Source organism: Felis catus, chromosome B2 (assembly GCF_018350175.1).
Source record: "Felis catus isolate Fca126 chromosome B2, F.catus_Fca126_mat1.0, whole genome shotgun sequence".
Taxonomy (NCBI): Eukaryota; Metazoa; Chordata; class Mammalia; order Carnivora; family Felidae; genus Felis; species Felis catus.
The window spans coordinates 151267803-151289924 of NC_058372.1; the positions used below are offsets into that span (position 1 = coordinate 151267803).

The window sequence follows — 22122 nt, forward strand, 5'->3', positions numbered from 1 at the left end:
GTGAAGTCTAGAACTCAGGGCCTTGTGCCTGGGTCAGTATTGTCTCTTTATCACCCAGCACCTAGGCGTTACTGATCCCCGCGTGTACTCCCCAGTACTCTGCCGATACAATCTGGAAAAATTCAACAGTTTTTTTTTTTTGGTGGAACTTTGTACTTTTCACTGTGCCTGCTGGGGTTGACGCACTTACCTGTGTGGGAGCAGGAAGAGGCAGAGGTGACGATCTGTGAGGGTTCCTGGCAGCAGCCTCAGGAGTGGCCAGCCTCAGGCACTGTGGGAGGATGTTCCTGCGGCCGGGGGCTCTCTGGAACTTGGGGTTGGAGGCCACCAGACCCTACCTTGTGCACCCACTACAGCGGCTCTGTGTGTGATCCGTCCGGGCGCCTGCTCCCACGGCCCCTGTGAGCTTCCCCAGCCTTGTGCTCTGCCCACACGTGTGGGGGCACCCCCCTCTCCAACCGGAAGTGTCCTGGACGCCCACACGACCTCTCTTCCTCCCAGACTGGTACCTCGACCCTGGCCGTGTGCCTGTCCACTGCTCAGGTGTGAGGACCTGGGCAGACCACTCGGAGGACACGTTCCTGGATGTTTTCTGGAAAGCAGCAGGAAGAGGTCAGTTTCTTAGCAGCAGAATGAGCCCCTGCACATCAGGTTCGTCCCGCTCTTTGGGTTTTGCCAAGTGTATGGCCTTTGTTGTGCAGCCACAGAAATTTGGTTGTTGTCAGCACACCCAAGGCAGAGTCATCCTTCCCGTTAACCAAGTTCGAGTTCACAACACTAATACCAACAATGCCGATTTGTGGGTTTGCAGTTAGAAATGTTGTTCACAAAACCAGATGGCTCAAGTTTGCATGAACACAGATTCTGTCCCTGTTGTGAGGGGCTAGCGGCACCAAAGGCTGTAAACGAGCACGTTCCTCTCCGGGTGAGTCAGTGGCGGAAGTGATGTCAGAGCGAGAGCAAGTGGAGTGAGCGTTTGTTGAAATAGATGCTGTGCGTGGATGAAGCGTGCATTCCCCCCGGGGCAGACTTGGGGTGCTCCACGAGGTGGCACTTGGGTTGGTGTGGGAAAACTGAGGCTTTCAGCAGATTCACGCGGACTGGAAATAAAAAGTGTGAAAGAGGGGCGCCTGGGTGGCGCAGTCGGTTAAGCGTCCGACTTCAGCCAGGTCACGATCTCGCGGTCCGTGAGTTCGAGCCCCGCGTCAGGCTCTGGGCTGATGGCTCGGAGCCTGGAGCCTGTTTCCGATTCTGTGTCTCCCTCTCTCTCTGCCCCTCCCCTGTTCATGCTCTGTCTCTCTCTGTCCCAAAAATAAATAAACGTTGAAAAAAAAAAAGTGTGAAAGAAAGAAGACGCTGACACTGGGTCAAGGAGGGGTCACGTGTGCTCGTGGCCACCCCAGGTCTGCCCCCCCTGTGCCCACCAAGCACCCCAGCACAGGGCTGGCTGTGGGGCCACCTTCTGCGGAAGTCCCCGCAGTCATACAGAAAAGGAAGCCGCTTCCACTTGAGTATCAGTCCTCAGTCTCCCCCAAAACAGCCCGTCATTGGGGTTCCTCATTGACCGTGTCTGTCCTGGGGACCCCGACCCCCTATTTCCCTAGTGCTCCTTACATCCCCATTTTCTCCCACTTGTTTGGGTTCTCACCTCCTCTGTCTAGAGCTGTCCAAGGGGATTCAGTCTCTCTCACTTCATATCACCAAGAAATTAATTCTTCTCTGCTCTTACCTCCCATTAAGCTGTTACAAGGGGGAGTCTTACTTTTCTCAAACAAGATGTCCAACCAGATTGCTTTTCTAAACCCAAGAGTTCTCTACCCAGATGAATGGCCCAGCACTCAGGAGGCACAAAAAGGTGTGATAGGATTTTGCTCTAAATTGCAAGTTATTTTTCCCACTTTTATACCGATGACTCCCAACTATCTCAAGCCCTGACCTTAAGGCAATCTTCTGCCTCCTGGACCACTTAGCACCAGCACCCACGACCGTGTTCCTTCATGTAGCCTCCTCCTCCCTGAGTCCTTCCTGAGTGTGCTCCATCTTGACCAAAGACACCAGCAGGATCCCAGACATCAGTGCTAGAAACTTCAGGAGCATGTGCCTGCATTCACCTCACAGTTTCCCCTCCATCCCACCACCTCTGGTACTGCCCATGCCTGTCCTTACCGTCTGACGGCTTGCTCGAGACCCTGGCTTCTCTCACTTCTCCAGCCCATTCTCTGGGCCAGAGAACTATGTTCCCCAGCCACCAGTCAGGTCACGTTCTTCCTCTAAATAAACACCTTCTGTGCAAAATATCTTGGTTCCTTTGCATGATGTCCCAGGCTCTCCACGTTGCCACCACAGGTGGGAACGTATCTCCCAGGTCACTTCCTTGTGCACGGGCATTTCTGCGAGTGAGAACAGGAGTTGGCACCATGGAAAGTAAGGAACAACTCCTTGTTCCTTCTAATGTTCCATCACTGAGCCATGTGTCCCTTAGTGATTTCTTGTAGATATATTCTGTTAGTTAAGGAAGTTTTCTTTGGATATCTGCTTCTGGCATTGAGGGAAAGGAACTATTTTGGAAAACAGTTCCAGCTGAAAACCCCTGGGCACATACTCTGCATGGCAAAGCTGAGGGGCCAAAGAGTCCGTGTGGGACAAAATGGAGAGAGCGAGAATCCAGAGCCCTAAGAGAGTGTTGCTGATCTCGCTAAGAGGCTTGTGTGTGGAAGGCTGTCTGGGGGATCGGAGAGGAGGTTTCAGGCCACCCCTGGTGGGGAGACGGGACCTCTGGGGAGCTGTGTCCTTAGTTCCTTCGTGGGTGGCCTCTGATAAGGCTGTGTGACAAAGGACACACGGGGCTGGCCTCATGGCAGTGAGACCGCATGGTCACATGGGAGGGACCCTGTGCTCAAGAGGACTGACTGGGCTTGCTGCTCTGTGGTGTCATCTTCTGACACTTCTTTATCTTTGAACTTGAATTTTGTAAGTGAAGTCTGGCGGACCGTGGGCTCTGTGTGAACAGAGGAGGTACCTGTCTGGCATCCCTTGCTGCCTTGTCCATGTAACAGTGTTCGTGATGCCGCGTGAACAAAATATGCCAGTGGACCCATGATGTGCGGGGGTTCGGCGAGACTCAGAGTGGGCACAAGGTGGGTGTGTCACTGCTCCTCTGTGTCCCCGGAGGCAGGCCCACTGAGCTCCATCGGACTGTGGAGCCTGAAGCCCCTCTCAGCTGTGGTCTGGGAGTGGACCCACCTGCCCAGGGACCCAACAGGAAGCATACCTGTGTGTGCCCCTAGAGGCGATCCCGCAGACCTCAGTCCTGGCCTTGGGCCCGGATTAGCCCTGCCGCTTGGCGCCAGCCCGTCTTAGCTGCTATCTGGGGCCAGTCCTGCTGGCCCAGGGACTGCGTGGGAACCACACTGGTCTGCACACCTGGTAACAGGCCGCCATCAGCAGACCCAACCGCAGATTCTGAAGTAGGTCCTTGTCCTAAAGTGCTGAAAGTAAAAACCGCGAACCAAGAATGCTCTGCTTGGAAATGAAGAATAAATAAGGATCTACCCAGACAGACGAAAGCTGAAGGGGTCCATTATCACTGGCCCTACCTTACAAGAAATACTGAAGGGAGTTCTTCGACTGGAAACTGGTAAAGCCACAACTTCTAAAACTCAGTGGTAGTGGTAAATACGTAGTGAATTCAGATTCCTGTAATAGGTAACGTTGGGGCATAAATCACGTAGCTTTGGTATAGAAGTTAAAAGGCAAAATAATAAAAATAACTAGCTACAATAATTTGTTAATGGACACACGATTTACAAGATGTCAAATGTGACATCAGTAGCATCCGATGGGGATGAAAGCGTAGAGCTTGTGTATGAATGAATGAGGTTATTATCAGCTTGAAAGACTGTTGTAACTATCAGCCACTTTAGGTAAGTCTTAGGGTTACCACAAAGAAATCCTCTCTAGTAGACACACAAACGTTACAGAAAAAGGAATCAAAATAGGCTACCACAAAAAAGCCCAACAAGTCACAAAGGAAGACAGAAAGGAAGAAAGGAGTGAAAGTAGTGCAGAACCATCAGAAAACAATGAACAAAATGGCAATAGCGAGTCCTTACCTACCATTAGTTACTTTTAACGGAAGTGGGTTAAATTTTCTAACCAAAGACACAGAATGGCCGACTGGATAAAAAAAAAAGCAGACACCAAGATCCAACAATATGTTGCCTACAAGAGACTCGCGTTAGCTTTAAGGATACGCACAGGCTGAAAGTGAGGGAATGGAGTGAGGTTTTCCTGCACGTGGAACCAGAGCAGGGCCGGGGTGGCTGGACTCATCCGACAAGATAGGCTTTCAGATAAAATCTGTCACAGGGGTCAGAGAAGGTTATCACATAGGGATAAAGGGGGCGATTCATCAAGAGGGTTTGATCACTGTGAATACATACGCACCCAACACTGGAACGTCTAAATACATAAAGCAAATATTTAGAGAACGAAAGGAAGAAAAGCAATACAATGGTGTCAGGAGACTTTAGTGCCACTTCAACAGTGGGTACATCATCCAGACAAAATCAATAAGGAAACTGAGTAACAGACCAAATCGACCTAACGGGGAACATTTCGTCCAACAACAGCAGAACGCACATCCTTGTCGAGTGTCCATGTGGCTCTCTCCAGCAGAGCACATACGGGCATCAGAGCAAGTGTCAACACATTTAAGAAGAGTGAGATCACATCAAGTACCTTTTCCAATCGTAATGTTGTGGAACTAAAGATCAACAACAGGAGGGAAACTGGAAAACTAAAAAAATCTGTGGAAATTGATATACTCCTGAACCGTCGATAAAGGCCTCAAAAAGGGAATCAAAAAGTTGTCTCAAAATCTTGAGACAAACTAACACAGAAACACATCATACCCCAACTTGCAAAAGCAGTTCCGAAGGGAAGTTTATAGTGATAAATGCCTACATTATGAAACAAGATCTCCCAGAAACAACCTCACTTTACATCCCAAGGAACCAGATAAGAACAAGAACAGACTAAATCTAAACTTAGCAGAATGAAGGATAAATCAGATAAATGGAGACTGAGATGACATAGAAACAAAAGTGGGTTTTTTTTTTTTTTTTTGAAAATCTAAACCAAATTGACAAAGCTTTAGCTAGACTTACCAAGGAAGGAGGGAGGACCCAAATAAATCCTGAATGGAAGAGGAGACATTACAGCTGCCACCACTGAACTGCAGGGGGTCGTAGGAGACTGCTGTGAACAAATTGGACGACCTTGAAGAAACGGAAGGGCTCCTGGAAAGGCACAGCCTGCGTAAGCGGATCAAGGCAGGCACGTTTCCTGTGACGGGCTGGGCAGGGGAGGGCGCTGACGGCTCTGGGGAGCCACGCTTGCAGTCTGAACCAGCATTTGCTTCAAATACGAAGAGAGAGAAAGGAAAAAAACCGAGTGTTTGTAGAGACACAAACGAGGAAGCTAGAATAGGCCTTCTTCATTCCTGCCGCTGCAGGAGGCCGGGGGCCGCCACCACCCTCACCAAGACCTCCGTGTCTTCATCCCCAGAACCCACAAGCAGGGCACCTTCTGTGGTGAGAGGGAGCGTGTGGACGTGATTGAGCCCCAGGCCTTGGCACGGGGAGCATCAGGCAGGGTTCTCCAGAGAAACGGGACCAACAGAACCCATGTCTGGCCTCTGGTGAGAAATTGGAGATGGGCTCACTGGGTTTGGAGGCTGGCAAGGCTGGAGTCTGCAGGGCAGGCTGGACACTGGGGCAAGACCTCGTGTTCCAGCCACGGGGAGAAGGCTTTCCCCTGTGCGGAAGCTCTGTTGCAGCTGTTCAGGCCTTTAGCTGGTGGCCCGGGTGCCCACACACTGTGGAGGGCCATCTGCTTACCGAGAGCCACTGGCTGTAGGTGTCGATCTCGTCTTCAACATGAAGACCTCGTCTTAACCTAATCACCTTGTTAAAAGCCCTACTTCCACATACAGGCACGTTCCGAGGTCTGGGAGTTCAGACTTCAACATACGCACTTTGGGGACGCGACCCAGCCCCTAACGGAAACCGTGGAGGAAAGAACAGCTTTCCGGCGGAGCACCTGGAGTTTCATTTTGTGCCGGGCCTCAAGAGTGGCGCAGCCAGCCCCGACACTCAGCTTGCATGGTCTGAGCTCAGCGGTGGGACAAGTGTCTCCCCTTGGGAATATGCAGCAAAAAGCCAGCCTCCGTGAGGATGTCCTCCACAAGGTCCTGGGAGCCCTGAGACCCAGTGCGTGCCTCCTGTACAGAGTAGTGTGGGGACTTTGGGGGCAGGTGATGGGCGCAGTGGCCGGGGCTGTCTTCCTGCCTCCGGGAGGCCCTGCTGACCCCCCGGTGCACACTCAGCTACACCGAGGCGCCACTGCCTTCCTGCAGACTCAGCCACGGATGTCACCTGTCTCTGTGCTGGTCCCATCCCAGCCGAAGTCACATAGAGCTCACCAGCAAGGGCCAGACGCCCTCTTGCTTTGACTTGCTGAAGGATGCTGCCACGCAGCCAGCTTGCCAGCCAGAGTCCCCGTCCTCACGTGGACTTCTGCCCTGCAGCGGGGGACTTGACCCACGGCACGTACCCAATACCCTCAGCATGGCTCACCTTCCCCAGCTGCTGTGTCAGGTCAACGGGTCCTCTGCCTCAGGTTAGAGGTGAGCAGTGACTTGGGGTCGACCCGAGGAATACCCTTTGGGCTGTGACTTGGAGTGGCTCGTGGCCTGTGCACAGAGAGGCCTGTCTGTCCCCTGGGCTGACGGCAGGGCCCGCCCCCCACCCGCCACCACGTGCTAACCGCAGGGGCATCCTCTCCTTCCCCACCTTGGCTCACGGCAGGAGCGTCCTCTCCCCTCCCTCCGCCCCCCCTCACGGGGTGCCCCCACCTCGGCTCATCGTCTCCCCCCCCCCCCCCCGCATGGGGATGTCCCCACCGTTCAAGACAGCCCCCCTGGCTCAGGGCAGAGGCACCCCATCCCCCCCGTATCACGGCAGGGGTGTCTCCCCACCACTGCTCATGGGATGCCTGCACAGTTCAGGACAGGCAGCCCCCCACCCCACCCCTGCCCCAACCGGCCCGCCACTGCTTCAGGGCAGGGGCATGCCCTCCCCCTCCCCACCAGCTCAGAGCAGGCGGCTCCCTCCCCCAACTGCTCACAGTGTGCTCCCCGCTCCAGGCTCAGGGCAGGGGCCCTGGTGCCCAAGATCCTATCCAGAGGGGGCTGTCTGCGCAAACATGGTTGGTCATGTCTTGGTGACATTTGTTTTGCGTTTTAGAGATTTGATTGGGAAGCCGCTCCTGGGAACAGACTTGGGGTTTCCCAGAGCTGCGTGAGGAGGCCATAGTGACACAGGGCGTGTGCATTTTCTCCAGGACACGCGTGGTGGCGCCGTTTAGCAAAGGAACTTCGCACTGACACCTCCTTGCTGTAGCTGATGATGGCCACCCTGGAGGTGAGCCTCTGTGACCTTGGGTCAGGTGACACGTGCCCCCCGCCCCCAGGACTGCTCACACATGGGGGTGGCGGGGGGATGTGTGCCTCTGTCACTGCTCACACACGGGGGGACGTGTCCCCCCATCACTGCTCACACACAGGGGGACGTGTGCCTCTGTCACTGCTCACACATGGGGGACGTGTGCCTCTGTCACTGCTCACACACGGGGGGACACGTCCCCCCAACACTGCTCACACATCGGACGTGTGCCTCTGTCACTGCTCACACACGGGGGGACGTGTGCCTCTGTCACTGCTCACATATGGGGGACGTGTGCCTCTGTCACTGCTCACACACGGGGGGACGTGTCCCCGTCACTGCTCACACACGGGGGAATGTGTCCCTCTGTCACTGCTCACACACGGGGGGACACGTCCCCCCATCACTGCTCACACATCGGATGTGTCTGTCCCTCTGTCACTGCTCACACGCAGGGGGACGTGTGCCTGTCACTGCTCACACCCAGGGGGACGTGTCCCCCGTCACTGCTCACACATGGGGGAAAGTGTCCTCTGTCACTGCTCACACACGGGGACACATCCCTCTGTCACTGCTCACACGCGGGGGGATGTATCCCCTGTCACTGCTCACACATAGGGGACGTGTGCCTCTGTCACTGCTCACACACGGGGGGACGTGTCCCCCGTCACTGCTCACACATGGGGGAAAGTGTCCTCTGTCACTGCTCACACACAGGGGGACACATCCCTCTGTCACTGCTCACACGCGGGGGGATGTATCCCCCTGTCACTGCTCACACATAGGGGACGTGTGCCTCTGTCACTGCTCACACACGGGGGGACGTGTCCCCCCATCACTGCTCACACATCGGATGTGTCCCTCTGTCACTGCTCACACACAGGGGATGTGTGCCTCTGTCACTGCTCACACACGGGGGGGGGTGTGTCCCCCGTCACTGCTCACACATGGGGGAACGTGTCCCTCTGTCACTGCTCACACACGGGGGACGTGTGCCTCTTTCACTGCTCACATCCAGGGGGACGTGTCCCCCCGTCACTGCTCACACATCGGATGTGTCCCTCTGTCACTGCTCACACACGGGGGGACGTGTGCCTCTGTCACTGCTCACACCCAGGGGGACGTGTCCCCCCGTCACTGCTCACACATCGGATGTGTCCCTCTGTCACTGCTCACACATGGGGGGGCACATCCCTCTATCACTGCTCACACACGTGGGGACGTGTCCCCCCGTCACTGCTCACACATGGGGGACATGTGCCTCTGTCCCCAGTGCTGCTCACACACGGGGGAAGGCGTCATGCCAGCCACCGGGCCGGAATGGAGGACAGGGCCCGCAGGACCCACGCCTGGTCAGTGCGGGGCTCACCATGGGTTCACTGACTGACTCGTCCACTTACGAGGGGCGAGGACGGGAGCGCGGCCCTTCCCGCGTGGGAGAGCAGGGCGGTGGTCCAGAGGGACTGCGGGCGCCGTCTGGGGCAGGGGGAGCTCTTTGTCTGAGGGCGGGCTGGATTTCCCGCGGGGGAGGGCGTGCGGGTGTGGGTGTGCCGTGGGGAGTGTCTTCTGACAACTGGTTATTGTCAGTGTAGACACCAGTTCCCACCTGGCTGTTACCGCAAGCTGCCCACGCGGCTGCCGGGGCTCCGGCCGTCTGAGCGGCTGTGGGCTGCGGGCTGCTTTCTGGAAGACCCGGACCAGCCTCCTCCCACCGGGTGCCCTGGGGTCGTGGGAAGGGGCAACACGAATGACTTCGGGAGGATTTAGGGAGGATCTAAGATCAGATCTTAAGTTCATCCGCGCAAGTCCCTGTGCGAAGGCAGGAAGCTCTTCTGACACATCATTTAGTTGCCTTAAAGGAACAGCATTTAACGTTAGCTTCAAAATCCAGTCATAAACTCAGTTTGTGAAGCCCACAGGCACAGCCCATCACCATAGATGTTAAATACCGCCCAGCCGAGCGAGCCGTTCGCTTCCACACACAGTGCGTGGCCATCATTAACGGCTCACGTCTGTGCGGAGCCCCGAGCCAGATGTTGTTATTAACTCCAGTTCAGAGCGAGGCAACTAAGGCTCAGAGAGCGTGTGAGGGAAAGGAGAACGGTAGCTGGCCCTTTCCAGGCGGCCTCTCCTGTCAGGGAGGCCGCCCTGGGCCACGTTCCACCCCCCCCCGCCCCCCCCCCACAGCACATCCCAGCGGGTGGCCGTGTGCCCCTCCTGTGGCTCCCTGCAGACGGCCTCTGGATCCCTCCGTGGGACCTTTGCAGATGGTCATCCTGATGCACATCGTCCAGAAACAGATCCCCACGGCAACCCCGAGGGGGTGAGGAGGGGAGGGTCTGAGAGGTGAGAGCAGGGTCTGAGAGGTCAGGAGGGGAGGGTCTGAGAGGGAGGAGGGTCTGAGAAGTGAGGAGGGGAGGGTCTGAGAGGTGAGGAGGGTCAGAGGTGAGGAGGGGAGTGTCTGAGAGGGAGGAAGGTCTGAGGGGTGAGGAGGGGAGGGTCTGAGAGGTGAGGAGGGTCAGAGGTGAGGAGGGGAGGGTCTGAGAGACGAGGAGGGTCTCAGAGGTGAGGAGGGGAGGGTCTGAGAGGTGAGGCCCTGCAGGCAGAAGGCCGACTCTGCTCCAGCCCGCCAGCCCCAGGCCCGGAGCTGTCCTCCCGCCCTCACTACCCACCTTGGGAGACCTAAGGTGGCTGAGAAATCTCAGCCTCCCCTTGGTTTCAGTGCCTCGAGGGCCTGGGTTCCTGCTTCTCGGTTCTTTCTGGGGACTGGGTTGGATTGGATTCCGGGTTCTTTCTTTCCCTTCCCTTTGGCAGCCGATTATTCAGATTCTGTGGCTTGGATGCAAGTTACATAAAAATAGACCGAGTCAGTCACTGTGGGGGAGACGTGCTGCCGGGAGGCTCAAAGACTCTCCGGCATTTGAGATGTGACCCCCGGCCTAGCGCAGAGGGGGGCCGAGGGCAGCAGGAGAGAGGTCGCGGTGGCGGAGGGCCGGGGACGGAGAGCGGTGCCGTGCCGTGGGCGCCCGGAGGCTCAGCTCGTCGTCCTCAGTCTGTCCGGGCAGCAGGGAGGCGCGGGCGGAGATCGGGGCCACCAGGGCCCTCTTGGCTTCCTCTTCTCTCTGTTCGTGGAGCCAACTGTGAGTGGGTCTCGGGGTCGTAGCCTCATCTGCTTGGACGTGGGGTCTGTGGTGTGAGGAGGGAGAGGAGGGCAGGACGCTGGCGAGACCAGAAAAGCGGACCGAAAGCAGGAGAAGGACCTAGCTGGGGCGGGAGGGAGTGGGGGGAAGAGAGCGATGCCCCGGAGATGTGACCGGGGGTGAGGCCCGGGAAGCCTCGTGACTTTGGCGCCTGGGTGGCCGTGTGAGCAGCCTGGAGGACCCGGCGGTGGTGGAGGGTGAGCGGAGGGAGCACGCGTGGCCCCGTGGGGCTCGGCCCGGAGGCCGGGCGCTGAGGAGGGCGGGTCGGGGCCTCGGGAAAGTGTCAGCCTGCCCTGAGCGGGCACGGGCGGGCACGGCGGAGGACAACAGTGGGGGGGATGTGGCTGAGCGCAGCAGGAAGCAGGGATTTGAGGATCGATCCGTGAGACCGTTAAATTACAGAACCAGAGAGTGGCTTCCGAGGCGGAGAAGGGGTCTGAGTGGGGCTGGCAGCTGGGGTGAGGGGAGGGGTACGGTTAGGGAGGCACACCAGGTCCGGCCCAGCCCTGCGTTCACACCTCTGGGAGGAGGGAGGAGCGGGCAGCTCCAGGCTCCTGTTCTCTCCCGGGGAGGCGGGTAGCGGGTCAGCCCTGAGTACCTTGTAACGCCCGCCGAGTGTGGCCTGGGAATGGTCAGGCACCTGATGAGTCAGCAGGGGGCCCATTTGCCTTGTGTTTGCGCAGATCAGGAACACACAACAAGAAGGTGTGATGGCTGCAGATGCCCCACAGGGACCCAGGAGGTGCGACATCCAGCCGGCAGACAAATGGTGGGGACGCGTCCAGATGGCGTCGGAACGTCCAGCCGCGCCCCTGCGTCCCTCCCCCGCCTGTGGTTCTGCACACACATCTTGCTGCCGAGGGCCCCCGTGTGCCAGGTTCTGCTTGGCACGAATCCCGATGGCATTCCCCCTGCCTTCTGCCTGTGCCTAATGAGCAATCCCGAGACACCCCGCGGCTGAGAGCCCCAGACCGCGAGCCCAGCACCTCGGAGAAATGCTGTCCTCCAGCGGCTCAGCTAGTCCTGGGGCGCTCCTGCCCGATCTCATGGTTTCTGCTACGTCGCCCAGATCCCCCCCGCCCCCATCACCTCTTCCAGAACACGCGGTGGCTCGGCCGCGGGACTCCTTTGCTGTGGCCTCCAGAACCCCACGTGGCAGAGCCAGCGGGCGCAGGAGCAGAGACAGGGCCGGTGGCCGTCAGCCCAGGGCCCGGCCGAGCACACCTCACAAGAAAGGACAGGGGTCCGCGGGGCCTGCCCAGGGTAGAGGTGGGTGAGACAGAAACAGAGCCCAAAGGGTGTGACTGTGGGGACACTGACCCCTCTAGACCCCACCTGCCTTTATATCCACGGTCATCATCAACCTCGAGATCACCCAGCGAGGCGGCGGCCGCTCTTCACGGGGATCGGCACCTACCCAAGTCACAGAGCGACCGAGCGGGCCAGGGGCTGAGCCCGGGCCAAGAGACAAGGTGGGCAGGCCGGGTGGTCAGCAGGGCCCCTGAACTGAGCCGAGGCCTGCAGGTCAACAAGAGGGTAGAGGAACTCGAATGCCAGGGGGACACAGGCTGTGCGTGGGCAGGCCACTGGGCTGTGGCCTTGTCAGCAACGCGGGACTTGGAGCCTCAGCCTCCACGGGAACATCACAAATTTCCAGACTCCCCTGCATCTGATCGATGGTTCCCGTCTTTTCCCTGGCTGGCCACTGACTAGTTCCGGGAAAGGACTGGCAGACTGCAGATGTCTGGGGTGAAACAGCACCGCTGGGACACAGGACAGAGAGGAACAGTGGCAGGAGAGAGACGGTGCCCCCCACCGAAGTCTGCAGAGTCCCAACCCTTCCCGGGGCTGGAGGGTCGATTTCCTCAGACGCCGGGTTTCGACACGCCCAGGGGTCTCCTCTCTGACTATACATCCCAGCGAACCACGTGGCTGTGATTCCAGTAACCGGAAATGCCTGACTCCACCTGTCCCACGCAGAAGCTGGCCTGTGGTGCCGTGGGGACTGGTGGCAGAGTTGTTCTAGTTCTGCAGGATGTGACCAAACACAGTTCCAGGGAGCTAGCTGATCAAGGGGTTTTGCAGAGTCCATATTTCGTAGAGACAAAAAGAGAAAACAGAAAATCATATTGTAAGAAAAGATACTAGTGTTGACTGAACTTGTGAGTGAACACAAACCATATACTATTTAAGTTAAATTTTTTGTTGTCTATCATGCTAAAATAATTGGTCCATGAGGTCAGTGGCAGTCTGTCCAGTTGGGAAATAGTAATATACATTATGTGAAGCTCAAACATAAAAGTGTTCTTTAAATAAGAAAGATAAGTTTACCCCCTAAAATCTATTTGTTAAATTTAAATTTTTGAATGGGTAATAATTCACATGGTTTAGAAATAAAAAACATGAAAACGTATTCAGTGTAATTGCTTTTCATCTCTGTCCCCCTCTGCCCAGTTTCTCTACATTCTCCTGTGTAAAAAATTCTTTCTTATTGGGGCGCCTGGGTCGCTCAGTCGGTTAAGTGTCCGTCTTGATTTCACCCCAGGTCATGGTCTCAGTTTGTTAGATTGAGCCCTGCGTTGGGCTCTGCACTGACTGCTCAGAGCTTGCTTGGGAATCTCTTTCTCCCTCTCTCTCTGCCCCTCCCCTGCTCTCTCTGTCTCAACATAAACAAAAACTTAAAAAAATCTTTCTTATTGATTTCTTGGATTGCAGCTCTTTATATGTTGAGGATATGAGTTGTGATTATTATGTACACCTAGTTTCCTAATGCAGGTACAAACAGGGATGAATATGTATGCTCACTTCCACTCTCCCTGTGCTTTTTTATACAAGCAGTAGCATACTTACTGTTCTACACTTTGCTTTTTTGCTTAACAGTATATGTTGGAGCATCTGCCATATTAGTACATGGAGAACGTCTCCATTAAAAAAAATTTTTTTTCAACGTTTTTATTTATTTTTGGGACAGAGAGAGACAGAGCATGAATAGGGGAGGGGCAGAGAGAGAGGGAGACGCAGAATCGGAAACAGGCTCCAGGCTCCGAGCCATCAGCCCAGAGCCCGACGCGGGGCTCGAACTCATGGACCGCGAGATCGTGACCTGGCTGAAGTCGGACGCTTAACCGACTGCGCCACCCAGGCGCCCCATGTCTCCATTTTTAAAAGCTGCATGGTATTCCATTGTGTGGATGTTTCCTGTTGGTGTATACTTAAGTTGTTGCAAATCTTTTGTTAAATAATGCTGGACTAAAAGCCTTGGATATATGTCATTTTGCACATATCGTTAGAATCAGTTCCTACTAGAAAAATAACTCAAAGGATATAGGACTTCTTTGAAATTTTATAGCTGTTTCCAAACTATTGTCTATATGGTTTATAAAATTTACCCTCTTAATGTATGAAAGCACCTCTACTTCCACAGTCTAAGTAACTGAGTAGGTTTTCTATTATTCATAAGGTTGAGCATCTTCCTGTGTTTTCACTGGACTGTTAAAGTAATTTCCCATTTACCTGTTAGGTTGCTAATCTTTGTCTTTCATATTGGTTTCTAGGAGCTCTTTATATATTAAGGATATAGATTGTGATAGGAGATGACATGTATATATTTTTGTCCATCTGGACTTCCAATGGCAAGTTTTTCATGCAGAAGTTTTGTTTTTATGTGGTTGAATTTATAAATCCTTCTTTTACTGCATTTGGCTTTTTGGCTTAAATTAGCAGAGTCTTCCCTCGACTGCAAAGTGATACAGATATTTGCCACAATTTCAATTATTTTACAATTTTATTTTTTAACATTTAAGTATTTGATGTTTTTGGAATTTGATGTGTAATATGAGATATGGGGGTGGCTTTTATCTTTTATTTTTTTGCTGGATAGCGACTCAGTCATCCCTAATGCCATTCACCAGTCATGTTTTTCAACACTAATCTGAAATGTCATGTGTGCTTTATGCTAATTTCTCACGTAGTTTTGCATTTACCTATACTTTCTATGGTTTTATGTTGTTCTGTATGTCTGTTGTGAGCCAGCACAGCAATGTTTTAATTATTAAGACTATTATATGATTTAAGAGCTAGTAGGGCTATGTATTTTTCTTAACCCTTTCTTTTAGGATTTTCCCGCTTATTCTTGTTGGTTTTTTTTTTCTATCTAAACATTAGGATAAGATTGTCCACTCTTCTCTCTGCAAAAAAACAAACCAAAACCAAAAAAAAAAAAAAAACCCACAAAGATCCAGAAAAACCTTGTTCCATCTTTATTTTTTCATTAATTGCGTGTTTATTAATATGCTGATTTACAAAATTAGTGGGGGAAGAGTGACATTCTGTGATATCGAGTCTTCCTCTCCACTTGTTCAAATAAAATGTTCCTCATGTAGATCTTAACTTTGTTAAATTTATTCCTGATACTTTATCTTCGTTGGCTTATTAAATAGGGGTATTTTTTCCATTGTATCTTATAAAGTTGTTGGTTTCTTGATATTAATTCTATACTCTGATATCTTACTAAATTTTCTTATTATTTGGTTTTCACTTGCTATTGTCTTTTGGGTTTAGATAGATGTATCTTAACATGTTAAGAAAACATCTAATTCTATTTTATTAAAGCTTTTACTGCCGAATTTTATTAAATACTTTTTCAGCTTCAGTGAAGATGATCCCATTTTTAAAATACCTTGGATCTATTGCAAGATAAAGTTCCCATAAGCAGCTTTTGAAACCAAGTGTTTGAATCTTATATTGACATGTAATTATGTACGGCTGCAGCCTGTGGCACGTATCATCCAAACCCCGTTCTCCATAAAGACATGCCGTTTTCTTGCACACCTGGAGTTCATCGGCGTCGGGTTAATTTAAGAAAATGCTGTAGCAGAAAAAACTCAGAGCTAGTGCAATTGTGCCAGTATTGAAAGTTTACATTTTTCCTCTGAGTTTGAAACAGAATCTATGCATATAACATATACATATTTATTTAGATGAATAAAGTGATGTTCAGTATGGCATCTTAAATTCTTTCTTGAACAAAGCAGGCACGTATGGGCGGGTAGGCAGAGGTTGGTATGTTGGTAAGTAGGCGACGTAAAAATCAAGTCGGTAATTTTAAGTTGACATGATGCACACTTTTTAAGCCCTTTTTAAGAATCAACTAAAAAATAAGCAAGAGAACAAGGAAATTTGAGTCCACAGATGCCTGCTGGTAAGATGGACGGGCCTGAGCCCTGGTCTCCTTGGTAACCGTGGAGGGAGGGGCGGGGGGCCAAGGGGATGCCGCAGTCTCTGAAACACCTTTGTGTCCTGACCTTGTTTGTCAACCTCTCAATTCTGCAGGATCACATTATGGCTTTGTGCTGACTGGGAATCAAGAGTGGAAAGACATTTCTGCCTCCAACGTAGAGTGGGCATGTGCCATTAAAAGGAAGCAATCTTCAGGCTTTTAAATGATGTCGACCTCCTGGGAATTGAGTAAGGACACGGGGAGACCGAGCGCTGTGTCTGGACTCATAAATCTCTAGCATCACACCCAGTATCCAGTGTTTGATGGTATGTGTGTCACGGAGGTGTCTTTAAATGGTCTACAACACAGACACGTGGGTTATTTATTTGTCTCCTCTGCAGTGAAGCTGGAAATAAGTATATCACCTTGAAGCTGGGGGAGGCGATCAAGAACTGTGGAATCGAGAGCTATTAACTTGGGGCTTGCTTTCTTTCCCCTGAGCCGCCTGCCATAGGGATTGCCTCCCTGGTCAGTGGTGACTCCGGGTGGGTGAGGGGTTCCACAGGGTGACTGCATAACGCAGGGTCTTCCAGCATGGGGTCTGCTCACACTCCAGATTCGTGGTTGTTTAAACTAATCCGTGGTTTTTTTTTTTTTTTAGTTTTTTTTTTTGTTGTTGTTTAATGTTTACTTATTTTCAAAAGACAGAGACAGAGCGTGAGCAGGGGAGGGGCAGAGAACGAGGGAGACACAGAATCGGAAGCAGGCTCCGGGCTCTGAGCCGTCGGCACAGAGCCTGACGCAGGACTTGAACTCACCGACCGCGAGATCATGACCTGAGCCGAAGTTGGACTGAGCCACGCAGGTGCCCCTAGAAGCATATTTCAGCATAGGGTATGGCTCTCTCTGTTGTCTTCCAAAGGAAATTTAAACAATATTCTAGAATTTTGTTAATGTTGATTTATTTATTTATTTTTGAGAGAGAGAGAAAGAGAGAGACCGTGTGAGCAGGGGAGGGGCAGAGAGTGAGGGAGACAGAATCCGAAGCAGGCTCCGGGCTCTCAGCTGTCAGCACAGAAGCCAACGCGGGGCTCGAGCTCACGGACCATGAGATCATGACCTGAGCCGAAGTCGGACGCTCAACCCACAGAGCCACCCAGGCGCCCCGTCAGTGATTTCTTATGATGCAGGAGTTTTAAAGCTTTGACGCGGCCACGTCCCAAAAAGCACAAGCCATCACTAACAATAGTAACAAAACTCGTCAGTCCAGCAACAATGTGGAATCAAACCCTGTTTTCTGGTCTTCCAGGGCTTGTCTGAAGGCTGATTCTCCACGGCTGTCACTCCTGGATGCATCTTAAAAGGGCTTCACGTGTACATGGGGCCGAGTGCCGTGCAGCGGGAGGCCAGAAAGCAGGGTACCGTGAGTGGATGGGGAGGCCACGGTGGCCGCAAGCCAGCAGATCCAGTTTGGAGGCCGTGCATCCAGAGGAAGTTTGGGGAGTGAGTAAACCAGGCAAGAACCGCTCAAGCCCGGTTCCAGCATGTTCCAGGGGTGAGGATGGCTGGGCACAGGAGCAGGGCGGCGAAGGAGAGAGCTTCTTCGATGGTTTAAAGGTTGCTTGCTAAAGAAGCAGCTGTAGAGTCAGGGCCGGGCCTGAGCGCACCGGAGAAGCATGGCCACGCTCAGCTGTGTCCCAGAGCGAATCTGGGAAGCGTGGCGGTGTCCCCGGCTCTCGAAAGTCTCCCATTCCGTCGGGAAGGCGTGCGGCACACACGTGAGACCCTAGGCGCCCTGCGACGCACGCAGCCCGTGTGCTTGGTGGGTAGGACTTGCGGGCTCTTGTCCCTTTATTCTCTGCCCTCTGGAAGGACAGGTTTTGATGGGATTTACTTTTTATAAAGTGACGAAGCGTTGGTCCAAGCCTGTCCTGTGAGCCCAGCTTCTGTGAATGTAATATAAAATTTCAGTCATAACGTTAGGTCTTTGCTTCGGCCTGGATTTCTTGAAGGACGATTCAGACTAGAACGCACACACCGCAGCCAGGAGGACCCGTGTGCACCAGGGGATCTCCCTGCAAGGAACCAGCTCGCTGGCGTGGGCCAAGGGATTATGTAAAGTGAGTGTTATTTATTTATCTTCCCAGAAAACAGAAAACTCACTCTTACACACTTGCCATTCAACTTGGCAGAGGCTGAGATGAGGTGGTGACACTTTCATGTATAAGGAAGGAGTTTGAAAACATTCATGGCAAATTGAAACTAATCTTCTTGACAGATATGTGCCCAACACAGGGACGCAGCCAGGCTCCTGCGGGAGGTGCCAGAGGGCCGTGTGTGGAGCCCCGCTCCTCATGCGGGGGGACGGGAGGCCCCCACGCTGGGACGGTGGGCACCCGCCCCTCCCTGTGGCCTGGCCGCCGCAGGGCGTCTGATCCACAGACCGGCTCCCCGTCGGCCCAGCAAAAGCCCCACGGGGGGGGGGGGGGGGCGGGCGGGCCTGCCTGACGGTGAACTGTGCCCGAAGCCAGGACGCAAGGGACCCGCTCCTGCGACTTCGGGAACGCTTCTGTCCTTGGCCCCCGCACACGGCGCCCTCGGCCGGGCGGCAGGGAGCACGTGCCCGCGCGTCCCCTCTCTCACCTGGTGTCCCAGCCAAGCGCCTGCAACCATCACACATCATTAGTCTGTGCTGCCACGCGCACACCTCCCTCCCTGCCAGCCGTTCCCTCAGCTGCCAAAACACAATCTGTCCCCGCGTCCCGCAGCCAGGCGCCCGCCCTGCCCCCACGGCTCCCGCTCGGTCTCAGGCTCGGGCTTTGGCAGCCCGGACGGAGCCCTTAATCCGCTTTTCCCTCCAAGGGGAAGCTCCTGCCAGCAGCCTGCTTTGTCCTCCAGCTGGTGGCGGCTCCGGGCTTGGCCTGGGCTGCTGTGACCGCAGGACGCGGTTCATCTACACCGGCTGCTCCGTCCACGCCGCCGCCGGCTGCTCGGGCCCTGCGGGGTGCGCCAGCGGGCAGGGCCCCCGGAGTGGGTCGGGGCAGGGGAGTGGAGGGAGGTCAGCGCTTCCTGAGCCCCCACCGGCCCGTCCTGAGCCTGTTCTGGTCACGGGCGTCTCTGCCAGACGGAAAGGCGGAGGCCGGCCCGTGGAGGGTCTCTCTGGGCAGCGGGCATGGCAGGCGAACCGCGTGGACGGAAGGCACACTGGGCAGTGGGGAGCGGAGCTGGGGTGGCCGGGGGCGGGAGGTTGTCCTGGGACGGGCACGTTCATTTCCACAAAGAGCACGGGGTCCGGCTGTCCATCTGCAAGGAGCTGAGGCTGCTCCTGTGTCTGTCTGCAGCTTTCCCGGGACCGAGTGGACCGGCCTCCCATGGAAAGGCCATCACCCTAGCCCGAAGGGAGGGGACCCGGGCGCTGATTTGGGAACCCTCAGGATGGATTTCAGCACTTCGGGGACTCCCATGGGCCCTCAGCCTGTCCGCTCATGCCCCAGACAGATCGTGTGTGGCTGTATTCTCAGAGGCCGGGAAGGGGCTCTCCCCTTTCTGACAGCATCCCAGCAACCCTGCCGCAGACCAGGGTCACTGTCCCCACTCAAGACACCAGCTTCCAGAAGCTGGCTGCCCAGCCAGAAGGAGGCCCATGAGACACGAGCCCCCGACCCCTTGGCCCAACCGACCCCAGGGCCCGGGCACATGGGATTGAGACGTGTCCCCAGAAACACACGCCAGGAGGCAGGAGGTCGAAGATGTGCTCTGAGGCCAACCTTTCCATCAACAGAATGGTCACTCCAGTCGTCTCTAGGTTACCACCTTTGTTCACGCTCCACCCCATCTCTGAGGACCGGAGCATGCGCCTCCCCTGTCAGCTGGCCCTGCCGTCCAATGCTCCCGGACGTCGTCCTGGGGCACCCGGGTCCCTCCTCCCTGATGTCCCGCTGCTTATGTCTCCCCCCGCCGCAAGTTTTCTCAGATGAGTGCGGCCGAGGCCACCTGTCTGCTCCTGCCCCCACCGCCCCGGGCAGCTGGAGCTGGCAGGTGCATTTGAGTGAACGTTGCACAGGCCCCTGAGGCCAGTGCCCGTCACTGCACCCGTCACCACCGACACACCATCACAGGCACCCTCCCAAGGGGCCCGTGAAGGATGTGGCTCAGAGGCAGGAACAGGGAAGAGGCAGGGGCTGCACCAGCCGGTGTCATGTCCCGCGGTGGGCATTTATGCTTCGGAGAGCAATCGGCCCCAGAGGAAGGCCCTGCGTGGGAGCAGCCATCCCCGTGTAGAAGAAAACCATCAGGTGCCTGGCGGGAATGTGGATGGGGCGCCCATCTATCCTCTGGGCCCCCCTGAGGGCACCCCAACACTGGCAGCAGAGAGCTGCCCTTGACTTCGTGCCGTCAGGCGGGGCAGTGGAACCAGGGATCTCGGGGGGTGAGTCCTCTGGCCCCAGGGATGAGCTGTGTCCCCAGACAAGCTCCCTGGTCCCCAAGCTGCAGGTTCCTTACCTATGAAATGGGACAAAAATGGTATATGGCCCTTTATGTCATTCTTGTCCTCAAAACACAGCAATGACTATCGCAGTCCGTGGTCTGAGCCCAGACTCTCTAGCTGGCATTCTATCTGCCCGTCTGTCCCCATCCAGACACCCAGCTGCCCCATGGGTCCCGCCTCCTCCTTTGCCTGTGTGTATCCTCTCCTGGCCTGCAAACCTTGCCCTCCTGTACCAGATACCAGCCCCTGCAACCAATCACAGCGTGGGACCTGGGTGGTGCCTGAGCAGCCATCAGCCTGGTGGTCTCCGTGGCGGGGCCCAGAAATGACTCGGGCCAATGGAGCGTGTGGCCTGGGAATCTGGACCTGTAACCACCAGCAGGTGAGGTGCAGTGGGGGCAGGAGCGGAGCCAGGGGGACCTGGGAGCTGGAGGTGCAAGGTGTCTGTGGCCACGGCCAGAGAGAGGGGCCTGCAGGTTGTGGGACGAAGCAGGGTGGTCAGGCAGCTCACAACAACCACCTGGGGCTTTCATCCCGTGGCCCAAGCGCCCAGGGCCAGCTGAGGACCTTCCTTCAAGGCTGCAATGGACCTCACCCAGCCTGCGACAGGGCCAGGGGTCTGGGCATTTAGCGGCCACGTGGGGGCCGGTTGTGCAAGCTCTGCTCCCGAGTGGCGGAGAAAGAGGCGGCCGATGGGAAATGTCGTGAAAAGTTCGAAAACAAAAAAGTTCCAGCAGACGATTGTGAGCCTCCCCGGGGCTGGCGGTTACCCGTCCGCACAGGTATGGGGGCTCACGGTGGGCGCCGGCCTGTTTGCTCAGAGCCTGTTACTTACTGGTCCTTGACTGTTTTGAAAAATCACCTCTGGGTTTATTTAGTTGGTGTGTGTGCTCTAATCTACTCATCTCAGTTTCCACGTGGCATCCACGTGGCGTCTATGATCCACAGTTCACTGAGCTGTCGATCTGTGCAGGCTGTTCAGGCGCTTCCGTTGATCTTCTGGATCATTCAGGCAGGTGCTCTTGTGGGAGCTCTGGGTCCCAGGGCGCGCCCACATTCAGCGTGAGGCTGACACGCCGGATCGGCACCCCTGTCGAACACACCACCGTGTTTCATGCTGTACAGTTCACGTTCCTAAAGGATGTGGAATGATACCTGTTTCCTTTTTACACTTGCGCTTCCTGGTCAATAGTGAGGCTGAGACGTGTGACACATAAGCGTCTATGTTTCTGTGCCTGCCTGCTCGCCGTAGCCCTTTTTCCTATCGAGCTCAGTTTTTAAACCGCTTTGTAGGAACGCTTTCAAATTTTGCAAATTAATATTCGCTGGGTGTGTGTGTGTTAAGTATCTTTTCCTATTCTGATTCACAGAAATGATTATCTTTAACGAGCTGTTGACCCCTCACCGGCTTCCCCGTCTTCATCTTGTGTCGCCCTCTTACGTTGGTCAAAACTAAGACACCAACACGGGCACAGAAACTGTTCATTTTAAGGGAGTCAGATTTATTCACCTTTTTTGGGAGGGGTCATGTTTGTATGTATTTTAAAATAAGTTCCCCTCCGGTGGTCATAAAGATATTTTCCTATATTTACTTCCAAAACCTTAATGTTTTGCTTCTTACTTTGATGGCTTTAGTCCACCAGGAACTTTATGTATGAGTAAAGTTTGAGGGAGGAATATTATTTTATCATAAACAACTTTGCAGGTTAT

General features: G+C 54.5%; 1 protein-coding gene across 5 annotated transcripts in view; it reads left to right on the forward strand.

Moving 5' to 3' along the window:
• Positions 1-13118, forward strand: part of ERMARD (ER membrane associated RNA degradation) — a 44537-nt gene extending 31419 nt beyond the window's left edge. For 2 of the 5 annotated variants that reach the window (XM_019831529.3, XR_002742564.2), the window contains one exon: positions 11389-13118. In XM_019831529.3, coding sequence (XP_019687088.3) covers positions 11389-11416 — 28 coding nt within the window. In that variant the 3' untranslated portion in view covers positions 11417-13118. Of the gene's footprint in view, positions 1-5995; positions 6689-7404; positions 7485-9692; positions 9829-11388 lie in introns of all 5 variants that reach the window. The other 3 variants (XR_006598518.1, XR_006598519.1, XR_006598520.1) reach the window with 3 other exon arrangements.
• Positions 13119-22122: the final 9004 nt, after the last annotated feature.